This window comes from Bos javanicus, chromosome 25 (genome assembly GCF_032452875.1).
Source record: "Bos javanicus breed banteng chromosome 25, ARS-OSU_banteng_1.0, whole genome shotgun sequence".
Taxonomy (NCBI): domain Eukaryota; kingdom Metazoa; phylum Chordata; class Mammalia; order Artiodactyla; family Bovidae; genus Bos; species Bos javanicus.
The window spans coordinates 34407046-34431009 of NC_083892.1; the positions used below are offsets into that span (position 1 = coordinate 34407046).

Below are 23964 nucleotides of genomic sequence, written 5' to 3' on the forward strand. Positions count from 1 at the left end.
ATTGACACACAGATTCTTAGTGACTGTACCACCAATGAAGTCCATGTGTTTTTCTTGTTTTGTTTTTTATAAACACCACTGGGCATCACCTGGGGATTGTGGGAAAGGCAGAGTTTGGGACCCCATTCCAGACCTAAGACTCTGCGTCTCAATAAAATCCCCGGCTGATTCTGGGCCAAGGGATTTACCTCAAGAAGGAATCTGCCTCCCTTTCTATCAGGTATGCTATATAAGGGGAAAAGAGACTTGGAGTAGGAAGGGTGGGCTTCCTGGAGGTGGTGATCCTGGAGTAAACCCTCAAGGATCAAGCAGGTCCTAGCTGGGCAAAATGGGGAGGTGGGTATGAAGGGAAGAGAGGACAGGGAGAGCATGGGCTCTGATGGATTGGAGGGCCTGGATGTCCAGTAAGGGGGAGAGTAGAGAGGGAGGCCATGTAGGGCTGATGACAGGAAGAAGAGCCACCGAAGGGCTGAGTGCCATGGATGGACTGTCCCTGTTGGGGAGATCAACTGAGCAGCGGAGTACGGTCCGGGGGCCGACAGAAAGCCGGCCATGGTCAGGTTGGCAGTTCCCTTCGTCTGTAGGATGGCACTGTCTGCAGATTAACAGTGCATTGCTGGAATCTTGGTCAGGACCCCTGGGCCAGGCGACCGGTCTCACATTCCACCTAGCTCCACCCCTGCCTGAGCCCGCTTCCTCCTGCTAAGCTTTATCTTGTTTCAGGTAGGGGAGCTCTCAACTTCAGGGTTATGGGAATGATTCATGTGACGCTTGGAACGCAGTGTGCATTCAGAGCTGTTCTCCAGAAAGATTACTCCCAGGACCCCTGGGGGGCTGTCCCTGCCGCAGACACCTACGGGTTACTTGTCCTCATGGTCCCGGGTATTGCAACATCTCAGGAACTCATTTCTCATTCAGCTTCGGTTGTCCTCAGAGGAAGTGGCTGGGTCTGGTGTGGGGAGGAAGTGTGCTGAGGATGTGACCGTGAGTGTCAGCCCCAGGCAGTTCCCGGGGGGCCTCAGCTCAGTGAGCGGAGACACTGGCCTCCAGCAGTAATGTCAGAGGGCCCTGCCTGCCTGCCTCAAGGTGGAGCTTCCTTGGGAAAGGGAGGAGAGTGGCAGGCACGCAGGTCCCTGGTGTGTGTTTGGGGAAGCGCCCTATTATATGCTGGGAAACCCTGGGTGAATCAACAGTTTGAAGGTTTAAAACTTCACCCAAAGGCACGTGGCACATCCTGGGGGCTCCAGCTGCCCCTTGCTTGCCCTTTTGGGAAATCCCACACACTGTTGCCTGGACCAGCCTGCAGCCCCAGCCCACAGGCATTCCCTGCTGGTAAAACATTTAGAAAAATAAGACAACTTAATCTTAAATTTTTGCCTTCCTGATAGCCAGGGGGAAAAGGGAGATATGAGGTATGTTAAAGAACAATGAAGAAAAAAATCATGATACCACAAATGTAAAATAAAAAAGTGTCGAAGACCTTGTTTTAACTCATTCATTGAGGGTAAGAGCAAGATGTAAAAAAGTGGTTCAAAAGAGAATCAGGAAAAAAAGAAAACAAAGGAGAATTAAAAAAAAAAAAACAGATTTACAAAGGCAAGCAGGAATGCAGACATGAATTTGCTGATAGAGACAAAAATGGCTTCCACAGACAGAAGTCAATAAGATCCCTCTGGATAAGAGTTATTTGTATTACTATCGGTTTTGTAAAAGGAAAGGCAGATTCAAAGAATCAGGTAACCGGGCGTTTTCTAACACCCTTTCAGATTAACTTTCTGCCTATTTCAAGGTCTTTTGGGGGCTTCCCTGGTGGCTCAGACAGCAAAGAATCTGCCTGTAATACAGAAGACCCAGGTTCAATCCCTGGGTTGGGGAAGATCTCCTGGAGAAGGGAATGATTACCCACTCCAGTATTCTTCCCTGAAGAATCCCATGGAGAGAGGAGCCTGGCGGGCTACAGTTCATGGGGTCGCACAGAGTGGGACACAATTGAGTGACTTTCATTTCACTTTCAAGGTCTTATACAATTTTTCCTGACAGGTGTGAGATTTATCAGGTATTTTTTTTCCCAGTAGATTCTGAGCAACTCCTAAGGGCTAATGGAAATTTTCAGGAGGAGGTAGGATATCACCAGAAAGATAATCCATTGTCTACCAAGGGACCACCTGCCCTCAGCCTTCAGGCTAGGGCACCTGAGTTTGTCCACACATCACAGTGGATCCCTTCTCTTTATCTTTTTTCCCTTTGGCTGCACTGTATGGCATGTGGAATCTTAAGTTCCCTGACCAGGGATTGAACCCATGCCCACAGAAGTGGAAGCTCAGAGTCTTAACAACTGGACTGCCAGAGAAGTCCCTGATCCCTTCTCTCGGGTAACTCAAGATCCCAAATGAATGTAAAAAACAAAATTCAACTGAGTAAATTTAAATACCTTATTGGCTTCATTCAACAGTTCATGAGTTAGGCAGCACTCTGTCTAGCAAATAGAAAGGACCTCCAAACAGCTGTACGAAATGAAAGCCTTTTATAGGCAGAAGAGGGTGGGAAGAGGAAGTTTTGAGCAGAGGGGGTTATTTCAGGGAAAGTTACCCTCCTACTATGGGGCACAAAGTGTGTATGGGGCGAATCACTTCACTGATATGTTCGTGTTCATCATTCAGTTGTGTCCAACTCTTTGGGACCCCAAGGACTGTAGCCCACCAGGCTCCTCTGTTCATGGGATTCTCCAGGCAAGAATACTGGAGTCGGTAGCCAGTATTCTGGAGATCAATGGGAAGCCTGATCTTGCCATTCCCTTCTCCAGGGGATCTTCCCGATCCAGGGATCGAACCAGGGTCTCCTGCGTTGCAGGCAAATTCTTTACCATCTGAACCACCACTGGTACTTGCTAGGTAATTCCAGATTGACTGGTTAAAGGAGAGGCTGGTTAAAGGATTATTTTCCTGGGAGAGGCTGAAACTGCAATTAGTTATTAAGTCTTGGTTTGCTGTTGTGGGGCTTAGCACAAGTGAGTCCATTTTGGGCCTGTTCGATCTCTTTCTCTCTCTTTTTGTTTTCTTTCTCTCTTTTCTCTTTTTCTGACACTAGGGTGCCAGAGCATTACTTTACAATCAAAACAATAACTGTGGAGTGGGGGCCAGAGGTCAAGTGTGATTGCTTAGATTTAAAACAAACATCTCCAATGTATTAACTCTGAGTACACATTAGTTATTTCAGACTGGCAGCAAGGGAAGTAGCGAGGACAAAGCAGTTCATCAAATCGTGTTCCAAGGGACTGGGACTTACATAAGACAATGCTTTCAGTGGGGACAGCTTCCCACCTTAGGGCTGCAAAGCCATCATGCTCTTGTGGGCTGTGTAGATCACACCTGGATCCTGAGCCAGCACCGTTGCCCAGAGATGCCAAGTGCTGCCTATTAATCAGAAATAATGAGCAAGGCAGCTGTGGCTTCTAATCACACAAGCCCTCCGGAGTATCAGATGGAGGCCAATTAGCTGAGGCACCAGGCAACGAAATTCTGCCTTCCCAAGCAAAACATCAGAAAGGGCTTGATCCCCTCAGCGGCATCCCTGTCTTGCCTTTTCCCAGGTTTACGTTGATCTTTTCTTGCTCCAGGGTGAGCTGGAGGCTGAGTCCAGGGTTGGAGCTTTAGGAAGCAGTAAACGCTGACACCTGGAGTGGAGTTGAAGGACTTTATTTTTTTGGCCACATCACGTGACATGCGAGATCTTAGTTCCCTGCCAGGGGTTGAACTGGTTGCCTCCCAGAGTAGACGGTCAGAGTCTTGACGATTGGACCACAAGGGAAGTCCCACTGTTAATTAATTTATTTTTAGGCTATTTTATTTCTTTTGGCCACACCCCATGGCATTGGGCTCTTAGTTCCCCAAGCAGGGATCGAACCTGCACCCCCTCCATTGGAAGTGCAAAGTCTTAACCACTGGACCACCAGGAAAGTTCCCCTTACCCCGACTTTATTTTTTAATCTAAGTTCCTTTGGCCACCACCACTCCCCCACCTATGGCCACCTCACTCATTCTCAGCTGCTTGTGTGCCTGCGTGCTGAGCTGCTTTGGTCGTGTCCGACTCTGTGCGACCCCATGGACTGTAGCCAATCTCCTCTGTCCACAGGATTCTCCAGGCAAGAATAATGGAGTGGGCTGCCATGCCTTCCTCCAGGGGATCTTCTTGACCCAGGGATCGAACCCACATCTCTTACGTCTCCTGCATTGGCAGGCGGGTTCTTTACCACTAGTGCCGCCTGGGAAACCCCTCCGTTGCTTAGGAACCCTCAAAGGTCCGTGGGGGGCACAAATGCCAGTCTCTGAGACATTAGAAAAGAAGTCTTTCCTTCTGGGCAGATGATTAAGGACAGAGCCTCTGCCAGGAATGTTTCAGCTCCCACAGGGCATACCTAACCTACCCTACTGTGTGTGTGTGTGTTGGGGGGAAGTCTCATATTTTTGTGGTAGAAAAAATTAGCATTGAATATTGGCATTTCCATCTCCAGGGGATATTCCTAACCCAGGGATCAAACCTGTGTCTCCTGCATTACAGGCAGATTTTTTACCACTGAGCTATCAGGGAAGCCCGAATATATAGTAAATAAAATAAAAATCTTCAGCTCATCTGTTACCTTCTTGGAGCATCTTAGGTTTCCTTACAGAAAAATCTCTGCTGACAAGCCTGTGTGTGCATTTTAAACACACACATACACACACACCAGTATTCACTGCAGCACTACTTACAATAGCCAGGACAGAGAAGCAACCTAACTGTTCATTGACAGAGGAATGGATAAAGATGTGGTACCCATTTACAGTGGAATATAGCCTGCTCTGTGCTCAGGCATTCAGTTGTGTCCTATCCTTTGGAGCCCTTTGGACTGTAGCCTGCCAGGCTCCTCTGTCCATGGGATTTTTCGGGTAAGATTACTGGAGTGGATTGCCATTTTCTCCTCCAGGGGATCTTCCCAACCGAGGGATCAAACCGGCATGTCTTGCATCTCCTGCAATGCAGGCAGATTCTTTACCCACCAAGCCATTAGGAAAGCCCAGTTGAATATTACTCAGCCACAAAGAAGAATGAAATAATGCCATTTGCAATATGGATGGACCCAGAGATTGTCATACTGAGTGAGGCAGGTCAGACAAATGTATGATGTAGCTTATATGTAGAATCTAAAGAATGGCACTAAGGAACTTATTTATACAACAAAAATAGAGTCACAGATGTAGAAAACAAACACGGTTATATGGGGAGGGGTGAAGGGGGCGTAAACTGGGAGATTGGGATTGACATATACACACTAGCATATATAAAATAAATAGCTAATAACCTACTGCATAGCACAGGGAACTCAATACTCTGTAGTGACCTATACGGGAAAAGACTCTGAAAAGAATGAATATGTGTATATGAAGACTCTGATGCTGGGAAGGATTGGGGGCAGGAGGAGAAGGGGACGACAGAGGATGAGATGGCTGGATGACATCACTGACTCGCTGGACGTGAGTCTGAGTGAACTCTGGGAGTTGGTGATGGACAGGGAGGCCTGGTGTGCTGCAATTCATGGGGTCACAAAGAGTCGGACACGACTGAGCGACTGATCTGATCTGATATGAATAGCTGATTCACTTTGGTGTGCACCTGCAGCTAACAAAATATTGTAACTCAACTACACACCAATAAACACACACACACACAAATAAGTACCTACTCTACTATAACCCTCTGCTCTGAGAGTTCCTTTTTCACTTAACACTAGATCTCAGCTCGGAGAAGGCAATGGCACCTCACTCCAGTACTCTTGCCTGGAAAATCCCATGGGTGGAGGAGCCTGGTAGGCTGCAGTCCATGGGGTCGAGAAGAGTCGGACACGACTGAGCGACTTCACTTTCACTTTTCACTTTCATGCATTGGAGAAGGAAATGGCAACCCACTCCAGTGTTCTTGCCTGGAGAATCCCAGGGATGGGGGAATCTGGTGGGCTGCCATCTACGGGGTCTCACAGAGTTGGACACGACTGAAGTGACTTAGCAACAGCAGCAGCAGATCTCAGCTACCAGTTCCCTCAGCACCTGTGAGTCTTCCTCATCCTTTCTACCTAGCGTCCCAGGGTCATTTAACCAGCCTCCTTCTGCTGCGTGTATTGGCTTCAAATTCAGTTTGCAAGTGGTCCATCCAGTTTCCCTCATTTCCAGCTTCTTGAGGGACATCTTGCTGTGACCTCAGGACACAGCACACTCACTTTCTCCTGCCTAAAAACTCAGAGTCCCTGTCCCCACTTTCTCCTGCCTAAAAACTCACAGTCCCTGTCCCCCCTTCTCCCTCTTGCTGCTGCCCTATTTTGCCTCTTTTCACAACCGGAACTCTTCATTTTTCCCCAAATAAAAATAGTCTTTCCTTTCAGGTTATAAAAATGGAAACTATTCATTGGGACACACTCAAATGTTACAGGAAAAGTACAAAGAAAGTGACTATCACCTGCTATTCCCGCCTTTCGGAGGTCACCGAAAGTGCAGGCGGCCACGGGCATCCTTATGGAGGTGGCGTCATCCCCCCTGTGGGGGTTTATCCTCTTCGGTCCTCTCAATCCCTCCTCCCATGTGTGGAACACAAAGATGGCTCTTGGAAGAGCCGCCTGTACTCCCAGGCGTTCCTAACCTCCATGACCTCAGTTCCTGTCTCTCAGTGGAAACCGCTGTGCGGTCACTAATGGCCTTCCTGTGCTAAGTCAGAAGTTTGGGACTTTTCTGAATGTCAGCCGGTTGACTGAAAAATGAGGGAGCCCCAGATAGGGAAGCAGGAGCTCTGGGTTCTGGATGGGCTCCCCGCCCGGGGACCAGCAGGTTGGGCCTCTAAGAACTGTCTGCCATCACTGAGCACCCCCTTCATGGGACACTTCTCTTGGATCTAAGCCATCATGCTCACCCCGTGTCCCCAAGTCCAGCCTCTTCCCCAGACATTTCTGCCTCTCATCTGTTCTTCAGAAGTCAGCATTCCTCAGGGAATACCCTGGCAGTCCAGTGGCTAGGACCCCACAGTCCTGCATGCTGTGGGGAGAGGTCCAAAAAATGGGAATAACATCCATCTCGTTGAGAGGATTCACTGAGGTGACGCATGTCCAGTGCTCAGCACCTACTAAGTGCCTTAGACATCCTGTGGATGATTATGGCTGAGGTAACTGAGGCTCTGAGAGGGGAAGGGAAGTGTCCTATTCTAATCTGTAGCCACTTAAAGCATCTAGTATAAATCGCGGGTAAAACGCTACCCTTCATTCCTCTATGGAGAGCTGGCTCTGGGCATAACTGGGAGATCCCGACTTCGATGCCTTCCTAGGCTCAAGACCAGTGTCCTTTGAGTCAGGTCCCGGGCGGTAAGAGGTCCTGCCCTAGGGTACCAGAAACTAGGCCTGCTGCAGGCACTCCTTCTCTTCCTTCACTAGCTTTTGATTAGATTATGTAAAGATATTTCAATTAGAGTCCAAGATTCAGAGGACGCTGAACCCCCTGAAACTGTATGTAAAATGTATGTGTGTATACGTGTGAATGTATCCAAGCATTTTTCTGGGAACCACTTTCTTTAGCTTTGTAAAGGAAGTCTGTGATCCAAAATATTAGTCATTAGCCTGGTTTAAGCCTCATCACTTTTGACCTGGACTACAGCCTAAGCCTCCAAACTGGTCTCCCCACTCCTTTCTCAATCCTCCACCCACCACAAGGGTATCCTTCTCAGGTGCAATGCTGCCTCTCTTTCCTCTGCTTAAATCCTTCCATTGACTCCAGTGGACTAAATTTCTTGCGTGATATTTAGAGTCCTTCATAATCTCACCCAGCCATTTAACCATATCCTGCCACACCCTAATCCATTTTCTCTGTCCTCACCCTGTCCATGTACCTATTCTCTGCCTTGGCTACACAGAACATTTCATTGCTTCCTGAATGCATCAGGCACTTTCTCATCTCTCATCCTTTGTAAATGTTTCCCTGTATTCCATTTGACAAACCCCTACTCAGGCTTCAAATTCTAGTGTCACCTCTCGTGAAATGTCTTCCTGACATCCCCTCTTCCTGCAATTAGGCACCCCTTCTATGCTCTTACTCCTTTATCACATTTATCACACTAGATTGCAGTTGCATGTTTAAGTGTCTGTCACCCAAGTAGGTACAAAGCTCTTTTTTCTTGGAAGAAAACCTATGACCAACCTAGGCAGCATATTAAAAAGGAAAGACATTACTTTGCTGACAAAGGTCGGTCTAGTCAAAGCTATGGTTTTTCCAGTAGTCACGTATGGATGTGAGAATTGGACCATAAACAAAGCTGAGCGCTGAAGAATTGATGCTTTTGAGCTGTGGTGTTGGAGAAGACTCTTGAGAGTCCCTTGGGCAGCAAGGAGATCAAACCAGTCAATCCTAAAGGAAATCAGTCCTGAGTATTCATTGGAGGGACTGATGCTGAAGCTGAAGCTTCAATACTTTGGCCACCTGATGCGAAGAGCTGACTCATTGAAAAGACCCTGATGCTGGGAAAAATTGAAGGCGGGAGCAGGGGACAGAGGATGAGATGGTTGGATGGCATCACTGGCTCAGTGGACATGAGTTTGAGTTAACTCCGGGAGTTGGTGATGGACAGGGAAGCCTGGCGTGCTGCAGTCCATGGGATCGCCAAGAGTCGGACACGACTGAGCAACTGAACTGAACTGAACCGAACAGGTGCACGTCGGGCTCGGCCCCGCCCCCCTGCTGCCCCGCCGGAACTACGTTTCCCAGAAGGCCCAGCGTCTTGGGCATGCGCACTGGAACCCGAGGAAGCTGCGACGCCGAGTTTCACTCAAGCTGCCTCCTCGTTAGAGTAGGAGCTACAGCCGGAGCAGTGCCCAGGCCGAAGCGGAGCTGCAGTCTGAGCGCGGCGGTGTCCTCCGCTCGCCTGCCTCGCTCTCTTCAGTCTCGGTGAGAGGGGCGGCCCGGGCCACCTGCTCCTCGCCTAGGGCTGGGGTCCCGGGGACGCGGGGGAGACCTAGCCGAGCTGGGACCGGAAGGGGGCGGGCGTGGGCGTGAGGGAGGGTTGGGCCGGGCTGGAGAGGCGCTCCGGGGTGAGGTCCCAGGGGGATTGCGGGGACCGGGCTCCGGGTGGAGGTCCCCGGGGGCGGGAGTTGAGGGCATTGAGAGACCGGACGAGGTGGGGAGCGGGAACGCCGAAGTGCTGGCAAGGGGAGGGGCGCAGACCCTGAGAGTTTGGCCCGTCGAGAGGAGAGTACCCTTTCGTACAGGATCCGGAGGCGGCGGCGGCGGGGACACCGGGCTGCCCTAGTGAGGGTGTGGGTCCTGCTGGGATCTGCCTCCCGGTGGACGGGTCCCTGGAGCCGGGGGCTGTACTTCTGAGGAGTTCGCTTAACTAACTCCGCTTTCTTCTTCTCAAGTAAGGTCCGCCTTCCAGGAAGTGCCTCTTTTCTGGGACCCTGGCTCACTTTTGCGGGGTGCCAGTAGCTTACGCTGTGAAGAGGACTTAGAAGACTTCCCTCCCCCTTTGCCCCCGAAACTACCCTTTCTCAAGTCAGCTACTGTCCTCCACACTGGTTCCTCTTCCCTAAGTGCCAGTAGCAGTGGAAATACTGTGTGATAGACGCTTGGCCGCTTAAGAAACTCAAAATATTTCTGTGTGCCATCGTAGCTCGTCTAGAGTTCTAGAAGGTGGTCTTTCTGGTAATCAGGCTTTACTTAAACCATCTGGGTAACTATAGCTAGGCTTCTTGTTCATTCACTGCGTGACCTTGGCAAACTTTTATGTTCTGTGGTTTGTTGATTTCTTGGATGCTCACAGAGCAAACTGGCTTACAAAATCCTTTCAGGCCTTTCTGTGGAAGGGCTTTTTTTTTTTTTTTTTTCCTTCCCCTAACTAGCCCCTTGATTATTGAGTGGGCAGAGGGAGACTACTGTACCTTCTGCTGTGCCCAGGCTGTTGGAAAATAAATCTGGTGGTTTCCAGTCCCCAGCCACAGCACACAGACCCAACATCTGTGCATTCGTTTTCACTAACTGCTGTTTCCCAATTTAAAACCCGATCGTCTTCTTCCTTGTTGGCAAAGGTGCCTTGGAATTTGTGTCGCTGAGTCAGCAAGCCTTTCAGATTTGCCCGGTTTTTGTTGTTTGCGTTTTCTATCAAGATGGGAATCCACACAAGTCATTCCTCCTAAGGATCTGGTATCTTCATCAATAAGGCACGGTTTGTGCCAGCTCTCCACAGAGAAAAGGTGAGAGCCACAGGGATTTCACGTCGCTGCCTTTCCAATCTGGTTTTCAGTAGAGAAAGTGCAGACTGGGAAGGGGGAAATTTGAGGTCCCCAGGATGAAAGTGAGCCCTGGGAGTGGATTGTTGATTGCCTCCTGTCTCAGATAAATTCAGGTGGCTTCTTGCCAACAGCTTCTCCTGTTTAACCAGTCTTAGAAGCTACTTTCTGTTTTCACACATGCGTTATGAGACGAAGGACACGAGTCAGGATTTCTGCATCGAAAATTTTAATTTCCTTGGTCACTTGAACCTTTACTGGGTGCTTCCTTTTGGTCAGGCCCCCTGCTTGGTGCTGAGCGTGCAGTGACCAGCCATAAAAACTCTGTCTTCCAGGAGCTCATCATTCAGTGGGAAAGGTAAAGAAACCATAGATTGCAACAAAGCATTGTCGGTGTGATACATATAGAGGAGTGGGTAATCACAGGCAGAGCCCACCCCACCCCCACCCTTGCCCAGAAGGGAAGGTCCAGAAGGCTTTGAGAACGTGAGAGCCAAAGTGAATTGTGAAGAAGGAGTAGGACCCAGGAAGTATGGGACGAAGCCAGGCAGAGGAGTCAGTAAATGCAAAGTTGTGAAGAGACCCGGTGTGTCTGGGTCACTGTAAGTGTGACTCCAGTGTGGCTGGGGCATCGGGATGGGTACAGGGCTGAGTGTGGGGGCTTTTGCGTGTCATGTCAAGACTTGGGGGATTTTAGCGGAGAATTCCAGGAAGGGCCTTGCTAAATGAGCACCCTGGCTAGAAAGCATGGAATGGGTTGGATTGGATCATTCTCCTCGTGACTGTTTCCTTACATCACGCCAGCTTCTAGTACAGGGAGGTAGACAGGGAAGCTTGTGCTCTGGCTGTTCCTGGGCTTGTCAAAGAGATAGAATGGCCGGAGAGAACTGTAGAGGACAGATGCAATGCTGTAGAAGTTGATGAGAGGGGATTTTCTTGCAAGAGGGCACATCACGGCATCCTGGAGGTGTTTAACTGGTTGGCCAAGTGGGTGGGGTTCCAGGTAAAGTTGAAGCACAGAGTTGGGGAAACCGGATATATATGGGGTATCGGGTCATCACTTAAACTCTGTGGAAGGAGCTGGGGAGGGGGAAGAGTAGACGAGAGAGGGGTACTGAAGGGAGTGTGCCAGCAGGTAGTGTGAGGGAGGGACCAGGCTGGTGGACTTTCACCGTGAGCCACGGAATGTGAACATTGTTTCTAGACCTCGAAGGGAGGTGTGGAAGAGAGAGGGGCAGGACTGTACTCCAGGAAGCTCCGCCTCATCCCTGTCTCTGAGGTGGGTGAGAAGGAGAGACGGTGGAAGAAGCCAGGTGGGAGAGTGTGCTCATCAAGGTGAGAGGCTGACAGGTCCCAGCCGGGTGCTCACAGTGGGGGCTGAGGAGGCGAGAGCAAGCCAGGGCAGCTGCTGGGCTGTGGGGAGAAGCTGGAGGAGGGGCAGCCCGGAGCCAAGGAATCCAGGAGGAAAGAGAGAGAAGCAAGGAAGGTGAGTTTGACTTCAGACATGTTGGAGGTACCTAAGAGACAGCAGGAATGGGGCTACGGACAAAGCGTCCCTCATTCATTCCACATGTACCCAGGAAGTTGTGTGCCAGGGTTTGTGCTCAGCACCCGGAGATGAATTAAAACAAACTCTGTGGGTTTGTTTTAATATTCACCTCAGATAAACAGAGAACTGGGTTGCTCCACACTGATCACCTGTTCACACATGGCCTACTTTTATTTATTTCCTAAGTTTTTTTTAATGAGTGTTGTAAGTTCCTGCGTTTCATCCATCCACAACAAAAGCCAGGATCTTGAGACAGAATACATATCCAGTTTTTGATCTTTCTTCCTGTTCCCATCCTGAGATATCCATTATCCCTTTGCTTTCATTTTTATCTAGTTTTATGGTACCTGGGTATTCCTAAGGAACCTAAAAAAATATTGCTACAATTTGTCCGTAGTATTGCTATCACTTGGTTCATTTGTCTTGAATATTGAATAATAGTCCATGGTGTGAACAAACCAGTTTCTGCATCTGATCTTCCATTGATGGGCGCCTGGTCGTTTCCAGGTTTTTGCTACTGAGAGAGAGCTGTTCTGAACACTTCTATACATGCTCCCTGTTGCACCTACTCAAGAGGTTTTCTTGGGTGTGAACTGAGGGCTGGTGTTTTGCTGGATCGTAAGGTAAATAAATATTCAACTTCCATAGCTGTTGCCAGACTCTTTTCTGAAGTGGTTGTACGAGTTTGCCCTCGTACACTTCCACACTTGCTCCACACTCTTGCCAACACTTGATATAGGCTGTTTTTTTTTTTTTTTTGCCAATGGAATGGATATAAAATGGGATCTTTGGGATCATGGTTTCTATGTCACCAAACCCTAATGTCAAGCATCTCTACATGAGTTTATTGGCATGTGTGTTTCTGTAAATTATATCTTCTGCCAATTTTTCTGTGGGGTTCTTGGCATTAAAAAAAAATTGATTTGTAAGAGTTTTTTTATGTATGCTTGATTTTAATCCTTTGTGTTTATTGCACATATCTTTTTCCAGCTTGTAACTTTCTGTTTTCTTTAAGGCACGTTTTGTTGAACAACCATTCTTGATTTTAACACTGTGAAATGTATCTTTTCATTTATAGTCAGCATTCTGTGTCTCCTTTGAAAAATCTTTTCCTAACCGTAATCCTTGCCTGTAAGGAGCCCATGCCCCACTGGAGGGGACAAGTAGATAATCGCACTCAGGTGTCACATGGACATTGGTGGTTAGATGTGGCCACTTTTCACTGCAGGGCAGGAGTGGGTGTAGGAAAGATTTCACAGGGAATTAAGAGATGAGTGAATGGACAGGTAGAGTGGACACTGTGGGTGGGAGAGGGGTGGGCATGAAACAGCCTGATCAGTCCTGGGCTGTCCCTGGGGTTGCTGATGGCTGGACCAGGGATGTGGGCAGGGTATCTGAAGAAAGATCTGGACGATCAACGTGCGTGGGATTATTGAAGCCGTGGGAACAGATAAGAGAGTCACGGGGGAGTGCAGAGAGGAGAGGCAGACAGGGCCTGATTGCCCGACGCAGGAAAGGCGTGGCTCTGGGGAGCAGTTGGGCTTTCCCAGGGGACCCGGGCCACACACCGCCTGTCGTGCTCTCGGGTGCTGTGTTTTACCCTCAGGTGTTGGGCGAAGCCCAACATGTCTGCAGAGCGCAGGCATGCCACAGGGGAGGCTCGCCAGAGCCATAAGCACTCTCGCAGCGTTTAAAAGAGAAACGGGTTCCAAGAAGTACTTCTCAACTATCCGGACGGTGAGAGCACAGCTTGGCTGGCAAACCGTAGCTCATGGGCCAAGTCAGCCCACAGCCTGTTTTTGTAAATAAAGTTTTATTGGGACACAGCCACACGAGTTAGTTTACACGTGGCCCATTACTGTTTTCACACTGCAGAGTTGAGTAGTTGCAGCAGACACCCTATGTTCTGCCGAGCCTACAATAGGTACCTTCTGGCCCTTTACAGAAAAGGTTTGCTGGCCTCGCGCTGGGGAGTCATGGTAACTGTGGTAACCTCGAGAGCAGAACCAGCCACCACAGTGGCGCAGCTCGTTGTCGCTAGCTGGATAATGAATCTGGGACAGGTCTGCAAACGTTGCCAGGTTTTCTGGTTTTCAAGAGAAGCTGGAAATCTGGATTGATTGACTGATTTATCCTAATTTTAAAACATTAGCTCAATCTGTAAGGTTTACAAACTGTAGTAGGCTGAGCAGACACATCTGGCAGGCTGATGTACCCACATCAACTTCTCCCTCTGCAAACTGATTTGGGAAACCTGTGACTGGGTTTCCCCCATAGCTCAGCTGGTAAAGAATCCTCCTGCGTTGCAGGAGACCCCGGTTCAATTCCTGAGTTGGGAAGTTCCCCTGGCGAAGGGATCAGCTGCCCACTCCAGTATCTTGGGCTTCCCTTTTGGCTCAGATGGTAAAGAATCCACCTGCAGTGCGGGAGACCTGGGATCGATCACTGGGTTGGGAAGATCCCCTGGAGGAGGGCATGGCAACCCAGTCCGGTATTCTTGCCTGGAGAATCCCCATGGATGGAGGAGCCTTGTGGGCTACAGTCCGTGGGGTCACAGAGAGTCGGACGCGACTGAGCTCCTGAACACAGCACAGCACATACCTGTGACTTCTCAGGCAACTTGCTTATCTTTTGCCTCAGTTTTCTCTTTTATAAAACAGAGATAATACCCTGCCCTGTATTGTAAAGATTAAGTGAGAACACTAAGAAGATACTTAGCCAGCACTGGCCTGGTAATACACAGTAAGCTCTTGTTGCTGGCCACTGTGCCTGCCATTGCTTCCTCGGCTCCCACATTCTGGCCTCAGGGTAGGCCTGGGAACCAGGGCTCAGCCCTCTGATGACCTGTGGGTGGTCAGTTTGCTCCTGGCCAAAGAAGGGGCAGCGGGTTCTTGGTGCTGGTGAAGGAGGTTGTCCATGGAGCAACTGTCGGTCACCGGGGCCCACCCCCTGGATACTGTGTGGCTTTCTGCTCAGACCTGCCTTTGGAGGCCCCAGACAGGCACCAGCCAGGAGAGGAGTTGTCATTTCCCATCTTGCAGCCCCAGCGTGCAAGGGACAACTCAAGTGTTAGTCCTTCCATCCTTCAGAAGCCTAGTAAGGTCTGAGTGGCGCTTGATGGAGCCATCCCTTGTCTAAACCAAAGCCCTACCTTGCAGCGCTCCTGTTGTAATAATCCAGGTCCTTGGGTGGTGTGTTTTTTGCACTTTCTGGGAACTCGGGTGGGGCGTGTGTCTCTTGGCAAGGAGGCACCGTGGTGCTTTGACAGGCCTGTTAATGAAACCCCATTGGGACGGGAGTGGCTGTCTAAAGTCAGGATGGTAGGTTAACAGAGGTGGGGGTTTGGTTCCTATTTACGATCTTTTGAAAGTTGTGGGCATTGTTGAGGTTTGTTTCTGATAACAGAAGTAAAACTTTCCCACTTTAAAAAATGGGAAAAGTTCAGAAGTTAAACAAAAGGTCTCCTGCAGTTTCTCCACTCAAAGGCAGCTGTTGTTAGCATTTGGGTACATTTCTACTGAGTTTTCTCTCTGCTTCTCTTTACCAAGTTAAAGTAGTGCTGTGGGGAATAGCTTTATGTTGACGTTTTCCTCTAATCTCCTTAGATAGATTTCTTAATGATTGGGTCAAAGCAAGTGATGGCCTCACCATGGGGCATGCAGGATCTTAGTTTCCTGACCAGGGATTGAACTTGCGCCCTCTGCAGTGGAAGCATGGAGTCTTAACCGCTGGATTGCCAGGGAAGTCCCCTGAGTGAACATTTTTAAACCTCTTGATACATATTACCAGACTGTTTTCTGGAAGGAGTTTATCCCTCCCAGCAATGTGACTTCTCAGTGTTGGTGGGACTGTGTATTGAAATTAAGTTATTTTTATGACTTTGAGAGACAGAAAAATAATACTCCATTGTGTTAAAAACAACACATCTAGCAAAGTAGAACATTTCTTTGATATGTCTTTGCACAGGATTCGACTTTCCCAGGTCCACAGGAATGCTTTCTGACAGTGCCCGGGTGGCCAGCTGCCCATAACAGGTCTTTCAAGGTCATGCTCTAGTTACTGGTCATGCTTACCGTGTCAGCTGGTGGGGTGTGGAGTTGCAGGCCCGTGCTTCTGGGAAAGCACCCGAAAGAGAGGCAGCTTAGAAAATAGGGCTTAAGGTCACCCAGCCTCACTGGTCTCCAGCCCGTGCACCTCAGACGCCTCTGTCCTGCACAGCGGCTTCCTGGGCCTCTCGGAGTCGGAAGTAGAGGGCACCCTCTGTGGCAGAGCACCCCACGTTTTTACATCTTGTGTTATTGATGGGAGGCGTACAGTCACATTTGGGAAAGGGTTCTGCTGTTTATAAGAAGCTCGAAAACCCATCCAACCCCCTGAGCAGTTGAGCCCAGGAGAGGGGCTGTGACTGTCCCAGGATCATTGCGTGTGGACCCTGGGGTGAACTGCCCACTCAGGCTTGGGCCAGGCCACTTCGTATTTCAGTGGGACTCAAGGGGGAGAAAATGGGTCCTCACATGTTGGCACATTGACAATCCCTCAGTCTGGGCACCAGTTTAAAACCACGTTCAGGGCCTTCTTCCTGGAGGCCTCAACTGTAAGGGGATCCGCTTGTGTGGCTCCCCGACTTGGAGGCCCACAATTAGGTGGGATGCGTCTCACTCAGATTCCTGTGTCAGCTCAGATCTTGTTCTAAAGTTTTCCTAAATCCCCTAGGAATAGAAAGACTCTCAGACACACGTAACTCTTTTGTGTCAAACACATCTCTGGTAGAACAGCAGGGTCCTGCTGTGCCTTGGGACCAGGGGCCAGGAAGGGGTTCAGAGATCAGATCAGATCAGTCGCTCAGTCGTGTCCGACTCTTTGCAACCCCATGAATCACAGCACGCCAGGCCTCCCTGTCCATCACCAACTCCCGGAGTTCACCCAGACTCACGTCCATTGAGTCAGTGATGCCATCCAGCCATCTCATCCTCTGTCGTCCCCTTCTCCTCCTGCCCCCAATCCCTCCCAGCATCACAGTCTTTTCCAGTGAGTCAACTCTTCGCATGAGGTGGCCAAAGTACTGGAGTTTCAGCTTCAGCATCATTCCTTCCAAAGAAATCCCAGGGCTGATCTCCTTCAGAATGGACTGGTGGGATCTCCTTGCAGTCCAAGGGACTCTCAAGAGTCTTCTCCAACACCACAGTTCAAAAGCATCAATTCTTCGGCTCTCAGCCTTCTTCACAGTCCAACTCTCACATCCATACATGACCACAGGAAAAACCATAGCCTTGACTAGACGAACCTTTGTTGGCAAAGTAATGTCTCTGTTTTTCAATATGCTGTCTAGGTTGGTCATAACTTTTCTTCCAATGAGTAAGCGTCTTTTAATTTCATGGCTGCAGTCACCATCTGTAGTGATTTTGGAGCCCCAAAAAATAAAGTCTGACACTGTTTCCACTGTTTCCCCATCTATTTCCCATGAAGTGATGGGACCGGATGCCATGATCTTCGTTTTCGGAATGTTGAGCTTTAAGCCAACTTTTTCACTCTCCACTTTCACTTTCATCAAGAGGCTTTTGAGTTCCTCTTCACTTTCTGCCATAAGGGTGGTGTCATCTGCATATCTGAGGTTATTGATATTTCTCCTGGCAATCTTGATTCCAGCTTGTGTTTCTTCCAGTCCAGCATTTCTCATGATGTACTCTGCATATAAGTTAAATAAGCGGGGTGACAATATACAGCCTTGACGAACTCCTTTTCCTATTTGGAACCAGTCTGTTGTTCCATGTCCAGTTCTAACTGTTGCTTCCTGACCTGCATACAAATTTCTCAAGAGGCAGGGTCAGGTGGTCTGGTATTCCCATCTCTTTCAGAATTTTCCACAGTTTATTGTGATCCACACAGTCAAAGGCTTTGGCATAGTCAATAAAGCAGAAATAGATGTTTTTCTGGAACTCTCTTGCTTTTTCCATGATCCAGCGGATGTTGGCAATTTGATCTCTGGTTCCTCTGCCTTTTCTAAAACCAGCTTGAACATCAGGAAGTTCACGGTTCACATATTGCTGAAGCCTGGCTTGGAGAATTTTGAGCATTACTTTACTAGCATGTGAGATGAGTACAATTGTGCGGTAGTTTGAGCATTCTTTGGCAGTGCCTTTCTTTGGGATTGGAATGAAAACTGACCTTTTCCAGTCCTGTGGCCACTGCTGAGTTTTCCAAATTCGATGGCATATTGAGTGCAGCACTTTCACAGCATCATCTTTCAGGATTTGGAATAGCTCCACTGGAATTCCATCACCTCCACTAGCTTTGTTCATAGTGATGCTTTCTAAGGCCCACTTGACTTCACATTCCAGGATGTCTGGCTCTAGGTCAGTGATCACACCATCGTGATTATCTGGGTCGTGAAGATCTTTTTTGTACAGTTCTTCTGTGTATTCTTGCCATCTCTTCTTAATATCTTCTGCTTCTGTTAGGTCCATACCATTTCTGTCCTTTATTGAGCTCATCTTTGCATGAAATGTTCCTTTGGTATCTCTGATTTTCTTGAAGAGATCCCTAGTCTTTCCTATTCTGTTGTTTTCCTCTATTTCTTTGCATTGATCACTGAAGAAGGCTTTCTTATCTCTTCTTGCTATTCTTTGGAACTCTGCATTCAGATGTTTATATCTTTCCTTTTCTCCTTTGCTTTTTGCTTCTCTTCTTTTCACAGCTATTTGTAAGGCCTCCCCAGACAGCCATTTTGCTTTTTTTTTGTTGGTTGTGGCTAAATCTGAGGGAAGAATGCAAGGGAAGGCAGGATGGTTTTTCTTGTGGTCAAGTTGTTAATACATTTTTTAAAGATAATTTTGGTCCGATCATCATAAGTAATATGATCGTTGTAGAACATCTGCCAGTATAGAGAAAAGTAAAGAACATATATCCCATACTTAACTCCATCGCCCCTAGTAACATGTCAAGAGTTGTTCCTTCCAGCCTTTTAAAAATTGGCTTATATAAGGTAGAAAGAACATGGGCTTCATGGTGTCACAGACCGGCCACCTGACCTTGAATAAATTTTTTATTTCTTTTGGCCTCAGTTCCTGCGTCTGTAAAATGGGGATAATTTCTACCTTCAGGGGCGATTGAGGGTTGAGAGAGCGGGATGACAGGAGCACTGGGCAGAGTGCCTGCCTCGTAGTAGACGTTCAGTAAATGGTGCACCTGCCTACCTGAGATCATAGTGTGTGTGGTTACATACCCTGTGTTTTTAATTTGGCAGGAGAATTATCCTAGGTCTGAAAGCCTTTTAAAGACTCACATTCCATCATTGGGATGTAGCATAATTTATTTCAGAATTCCCTTATTCCATTATTGTAAAGTATTTAGGTGGCCCCCAGACTGAGGCTTTTTTCCCATGGCCAATTAGAATAATAGTTTTCATAATTAAGAGCACCCTAAATAGCCCCATCATTAAGAGCCAAAACAAATTAGGTTTCTGAACTGCAGCTTGGGGGTGGTTGAGGCTGTAGCAGAGAATGGGTGCCTTGACTGGCTGCTGCGTGTGCGTAATTGCTGCCTTTGAGGGGAGCAGCAGTGGGCATCCTGGGCCCTGCCCCAGGCCCCTGGAGTGAAAGGTGCTCCTCCCTTGTGAGTGTTTCAGCCCCTCTGGGATTTGGGGTGTTTGACGAACTGCAGCTCCAGCTTTAGGTCAGCCTCGGCTCTGCCCTCAGGGAGTTCCCTTTAGGAGGCTGTGGGAGGGAGGACAGACGCTGAAACCAATCAATGTGATCCGGTTCGGATAAGCGGGATATGCGGTGAGGACGCACAGGAGGGTGCAGTCAGCATTTTCTGGCAAGCACCTGGTCAGAGGGCTCAGAAGGGGGCTCCGGCTGAGTCTGGAAAGATGGGCAAGTTTGCTAGGGGCTCAGATGCGGAGAGGATGGGACTCGGGACATGGGCAGCAGGGTCCACGGCTGGGAGGCGGGAAACGGCTCCAGATGTTTTGGCACTTGCTGGGATTTGATGCAGCTGGACAAAAAGTGCAGGCCTTGTATTAGTGGGGACAGTGGCCGGTCATGGAGGGGCCGTGTGCTGGGTCTTTCTCATCTCTGGGTCTCCAGGACCCTGCCAGCCTGGACTGTGGTGTGCCTGCAGTCTGCAGCTCTCGCTGATGTTCTCGAGCGGAGTTCTCAGGCTGTTTGGCAGACTTCTCCAAGTCGGTTCACCTGGGGATGTGTGGACATGCTGGAGCGTACCACGTGTGCTGGTAACTGGGAGGCTCCCCCTCCGGCTGAGAAATGAGTGATGCCTGTCAGGAGGTGCCGGGGGAAAGTCTGGGCTCAGGAGTAATTGGCCCCGAAACCAGTCCTGTGATTTGTACCTGGGTGTTGTTCCAGGGACCTCTAATTGCAGGCGCTGAGCTAATAAACCCTCCAGCCATCTCAAGAGCATCCCGGGTCTGGTTCTCCAGGGTGGGAGGTGTGGATTTGTTGAAGTGGTTGCAGCTCAGGGGCGGTCCTGGCTCCCCGAGGTGTGCTCAGAGTTATCTCTGGCCTGACTCACCGCCTGTGCTCTCAGGTAGCACGGAGCCGCCCTGGGCCACCGCTCCTGCCCCAGACTCGAGGGGTAGGCAGGGGTGGGGTGGAGGGGGCAGGGAAAGGGAGGGAGGCCCAGGCCTGCTGATATCTGCCGGGTGCCTTAGCACACCTGTCCGTCTGAGTCCCTGAGGAGTGCACTTAGAGTAGAGGGTGATGTGGCTGTGTCCACCTGAAGTCAGGCTGGCAGGGCCTGGTCACCTTCATCAGAAGACACAGTGAATGGAGCACAGTAAGCGGTGTGTGGACGCCAGAGCCCATGCCCCTTACTTTTCACGTGCTGCTCCAGGTCTGCCTTTCTCGTGGGGCAGATGGTCTCAGCCTTCTCACGGAAACCCTGCTGGAGTGCAGTCTCGGGGACAGCAGCGAAAGCCCAGGGTCCCGGCCTCATTAGTGGCCATGTAAGCAAGTTTCTGAAACTTCCAGGGCCTCAGTTTCCTCGTCTGCAAAGTGGGAACAAAATTTGATGCCTGTGCTTAAGGGGGTTGGGTGGGAACCGGAGCAGATGCCGTAACTGCGACCCTCTTGGCACCAGGGCCCTCCGTGGACGTCACAGCTGAGGGTGCTCAGGGCATGAGATGCAGGCTCCTCTTTCCCTCCCCCTCTTGCCCCTTCTCTCCTCCCTAAGCGGGGCCTGAAAGTGGAGCTCGAGGTAGAGCCCATTACTGAGCCTTCCCCGCTGAGGGAAGGGCATCAGCTCGGGTGACCTGGGTGTGCACTCTGTGCTGTCTCTCAGCACCATATGTGTGGCCTTCAGTAGCGCCTTGACTTCTTGGAGCTTTAGTTTCCTGTCCATAAAGTGGGAGAAATACCGCCTTGACAGTCTGTTCCACTTAACTGAGACGAGTCCCTCTGGTGTTGTCACTGAACATCGGCCCCGTTCCCCTCGCACCCCCGGAGCTGGCGCTCTGGGCACTGCCACCGTGTGAGTCCACAGCCCCCCTCTCCTTCAGACACTTGCAGGCACTGGAATCGTCATCTTCTCCTGAGTTCAGCCATGCTCAGAGCTAATCCCTGTCACACTCATGCTGCGTTCCATGGCCTGTGCTGGGGCTGGTGATGGGGCTGTCGACAAGGCCGACCTGCGGGGCGTCTGCCGTCTGAGGAGGACAGAAAGACCGGGACCGCCGTCACCCCTGCATATGTTCCGTGGTGCCGTGGGGGCGAAGTTTATACGACGGGTGGCCTGGGCAAACCACGAATGATGCAACTAGGCGGGGGTGACTGGGAGGAGGCCTCGGGAGATGCATGTAAAGTCTCTGGACCTGGCTGCTGGTCATCGAGGCCCGGGACCCGAGAGCGGGGCTCAGAGAGGCCGGAGAGGGAGGAGCTCAGCGCCCAGGGATTTGGATGTCCGTCTCGGGCTCCACAGTTAATGATGTGGGAGCCCGGGGGGCCTGGAGGCCTGGGTGGGGCTGGTACCCACCCCAACTTTGAGTCCCTGCTCTGCTATTGACCCCAGGCTGCCCTTGAGCCCCTGGTCCTTTCTGAGACTCTGTTTTGGTTTTTTTCTAATCTGTAACACAGCAGGTATTGTTTTGTGTCTTAACAAACCAACTTGGGGAACTAAGTCATCCCCACACAGGTATAAAGCGTCCTCATGGCCCCCGTCCACGAAGGATTTGAGGTGACTCATGAAAATATGCTAAGTGTATCAAAAGATACACTTAGTAGCTGGGCCAGAGGGAAAGTTTTGGTAAAGGGACAGAAGCAGGGCTGATATTAGCACCGGGAATTCAGTCACTGTCTTCCCGGACGTTTGTGGAGGTAAGAGCACTGCCTGACTGACGCTGGATTCTGACTGCCTGCCTGAGCAGAGAAACAGGGTAAGGTATTTGGTTCATGAAGCTTTTAAGGTATTAGGGGAAAAAGTGGCTGGAAAAGCATGAGCTTTTCCCTGCACCCAGACCGACTCGGGCAGTGCCACCGTGTGTGTGGGTAACCACTTGTCTGTCTTGTTTACAGGTCTCCTGGCAGCACTGGGCAATGAACCCGAGACTCCAGCCCAGCGTGGTCTGAAGCCGTTGGGGAAGTCAGGGAGTCCTGGGGAAGATGGCCATGGCCCCAAGCCCTTCCCTGGCTCAGGTGTACACCAGCCCGGTGGCAGTGGCCGTGTGGGAATGGCAGGACGGGCTGGGCACCTGGCACCCCTACAGCGCCGCCGTCTGCAGCTACATCGAGCAGCAGTTTGTGCAGCAGAAGGGCCAGCGCTTCGGACTGGGGAGCCTGGCCCACAGCATCCCCTTAGGTCAAGCCGACCCCTCACTGGCTCCTTACATCATTGACCTCCCCAGCTGGACGCAGTTCCGCCAGGACACTGGTAAGACCCTTCCTGCCTCTAGCGTGTGTCTAGGTGCCTCCTTCGGGCCGGACATTGTGCTCTGTGTTCGGGTCACAGAGTTGACTCTCAGCGCCATCCTGCCTCTGAAACGCACAGGGCTGGGAGGCGGACGCTGAGTGGTAGCGGGCACCACACGGCGTGTGAGGTGCCGCTTCATGGTGCAGGGTGCCTTGAAACACAGCGCAGAGGCCGTCCCGGCCCCTTCCCCTTGTCTCCCAAAGCAGAACTGCCTGTAGAGATTGGAAGGTCTAGCAAGCAGCAGGCCAGCAGGCCAGCCAGCGTGGGCGTGGCACACCGTGCTAGGGAGAGGGCCTGGTGATGAGTTCTGGCTCCTGAAGGACAGTCGTGTCACCTGGGCGGGTCACTTCACGTTGCTGTGCACTCATGTTTCTTTCTTTCCTACGTTTATATTAATAGTATGGGCTTCCCCAGTGGCTCAGTGGTAAAGAATCCACCTGCAATGCAGGAGACCTGGGTTCAATCCCTGGGTCGGGAAGATTCCCGGGAGGAGGGCATGGCAACCCACTCCAGTGTCCTTGCGTGGAGAATTCTATGAACAGAGGAGCCTAGTGGGCTACAGTGCATGGGGTTGCAAAGAGTTGGACACGACTGAGGCGACTGACCAGCTGCAGCAGCAGTGATCAGTGTTACCGAGAATGGGGCCGCCAGCTTCTTCCCAGAGCTGTGCCTGTCCCTCTAAATCAGTGGTTCTCAGCCGAGGGTGACTTTATCTCCTGGTACACTGGGCAACGTGTGGGGACATTTTTGACAGTCAGGACTGTGGGGTGGGTGCTACTGGCATCTAGTGGGTAGAGGCCTGGGATGCTACAAAATAAACATCCTACAGCATACAGGACTGGCCCCACGACAAGGAACTGTTGGCCCCAAACGCACTGGTGCCCAGCCTGAAGAATCCAGCTCTGATCCCATAGCAGCCTCCTTGGGGGTGTGAGGACTCAGGCTTCCAGGCAGCAGATGCAGATAAAAGTCCCGGCCCTCATGACATTTGCAGTCACCAAGAAAGACAGCGAGCAAGATAAATAATTCGTGACCCATGTATGGTTGGGTCAGTGAGTGTTTATGAGGGTGTGTAAAGTGTAGGGAGAGGTTATTCTGAAGTTAGAGCTTGCGTGGCCTGGTCACCAGGAAGGGCCAGGCACAGGCCAGGGGGAGGGGCAGCTCATGCAGGGCTTTTCTGACCCTTGAAGGGACTTCAGCTTTTCTTCTA

At 50.3% G+C, this 23964-nt stretch overlaps 1 protein-coding gene and 1 non-coding gene across 6 annotated transcripts in view; one reads left to right on the forward strand and one right to left on the reverse strand.

The window, feature by feature from the left end:
* Positions 1-3882: 3882 nt before the first annotated feature.
* Positions 3883-3955, reverse strand: TRNAG-UCC (transfer RNA glycine (anticodon UCC)). The gene has a single exon. It is a non-coding gene; the product is annotated as a tRNA-Gly (tRNA).
* Positions 3956-8788: 4833 nt separating this feature from the next.
* DTX2 (deltex E3 ubiquitin ligase 2) overlaps positions 8789-23964 on the forward strand; it is a 36509-nt gene continuing 21333 nt past the window's right edge. For 2 of the 5 annotated variants that reach the window (XM_061401975.1, XM_061401980.1), the window contains exons 1-2: positions 8789-8951; positions 22361-22715. In XM_061401975.1, coding sequence (XP_061257959.1) covers positions 22448-22715 — 268 coding nt within the window. In that variant the 5' untranslated portion in view covers positions 8789-8951; positions 22361-22447. Of the gene's footprint in view, positions 8952-10087; positions 10253-10289; positions 12461-22360; positions 22716-23964 lie in introns of those variants that run through there. The other 3 variants (XM_061401976.1, XM_061401978.1, XM_061401979.1) reach the window with 3 other exon arrangements.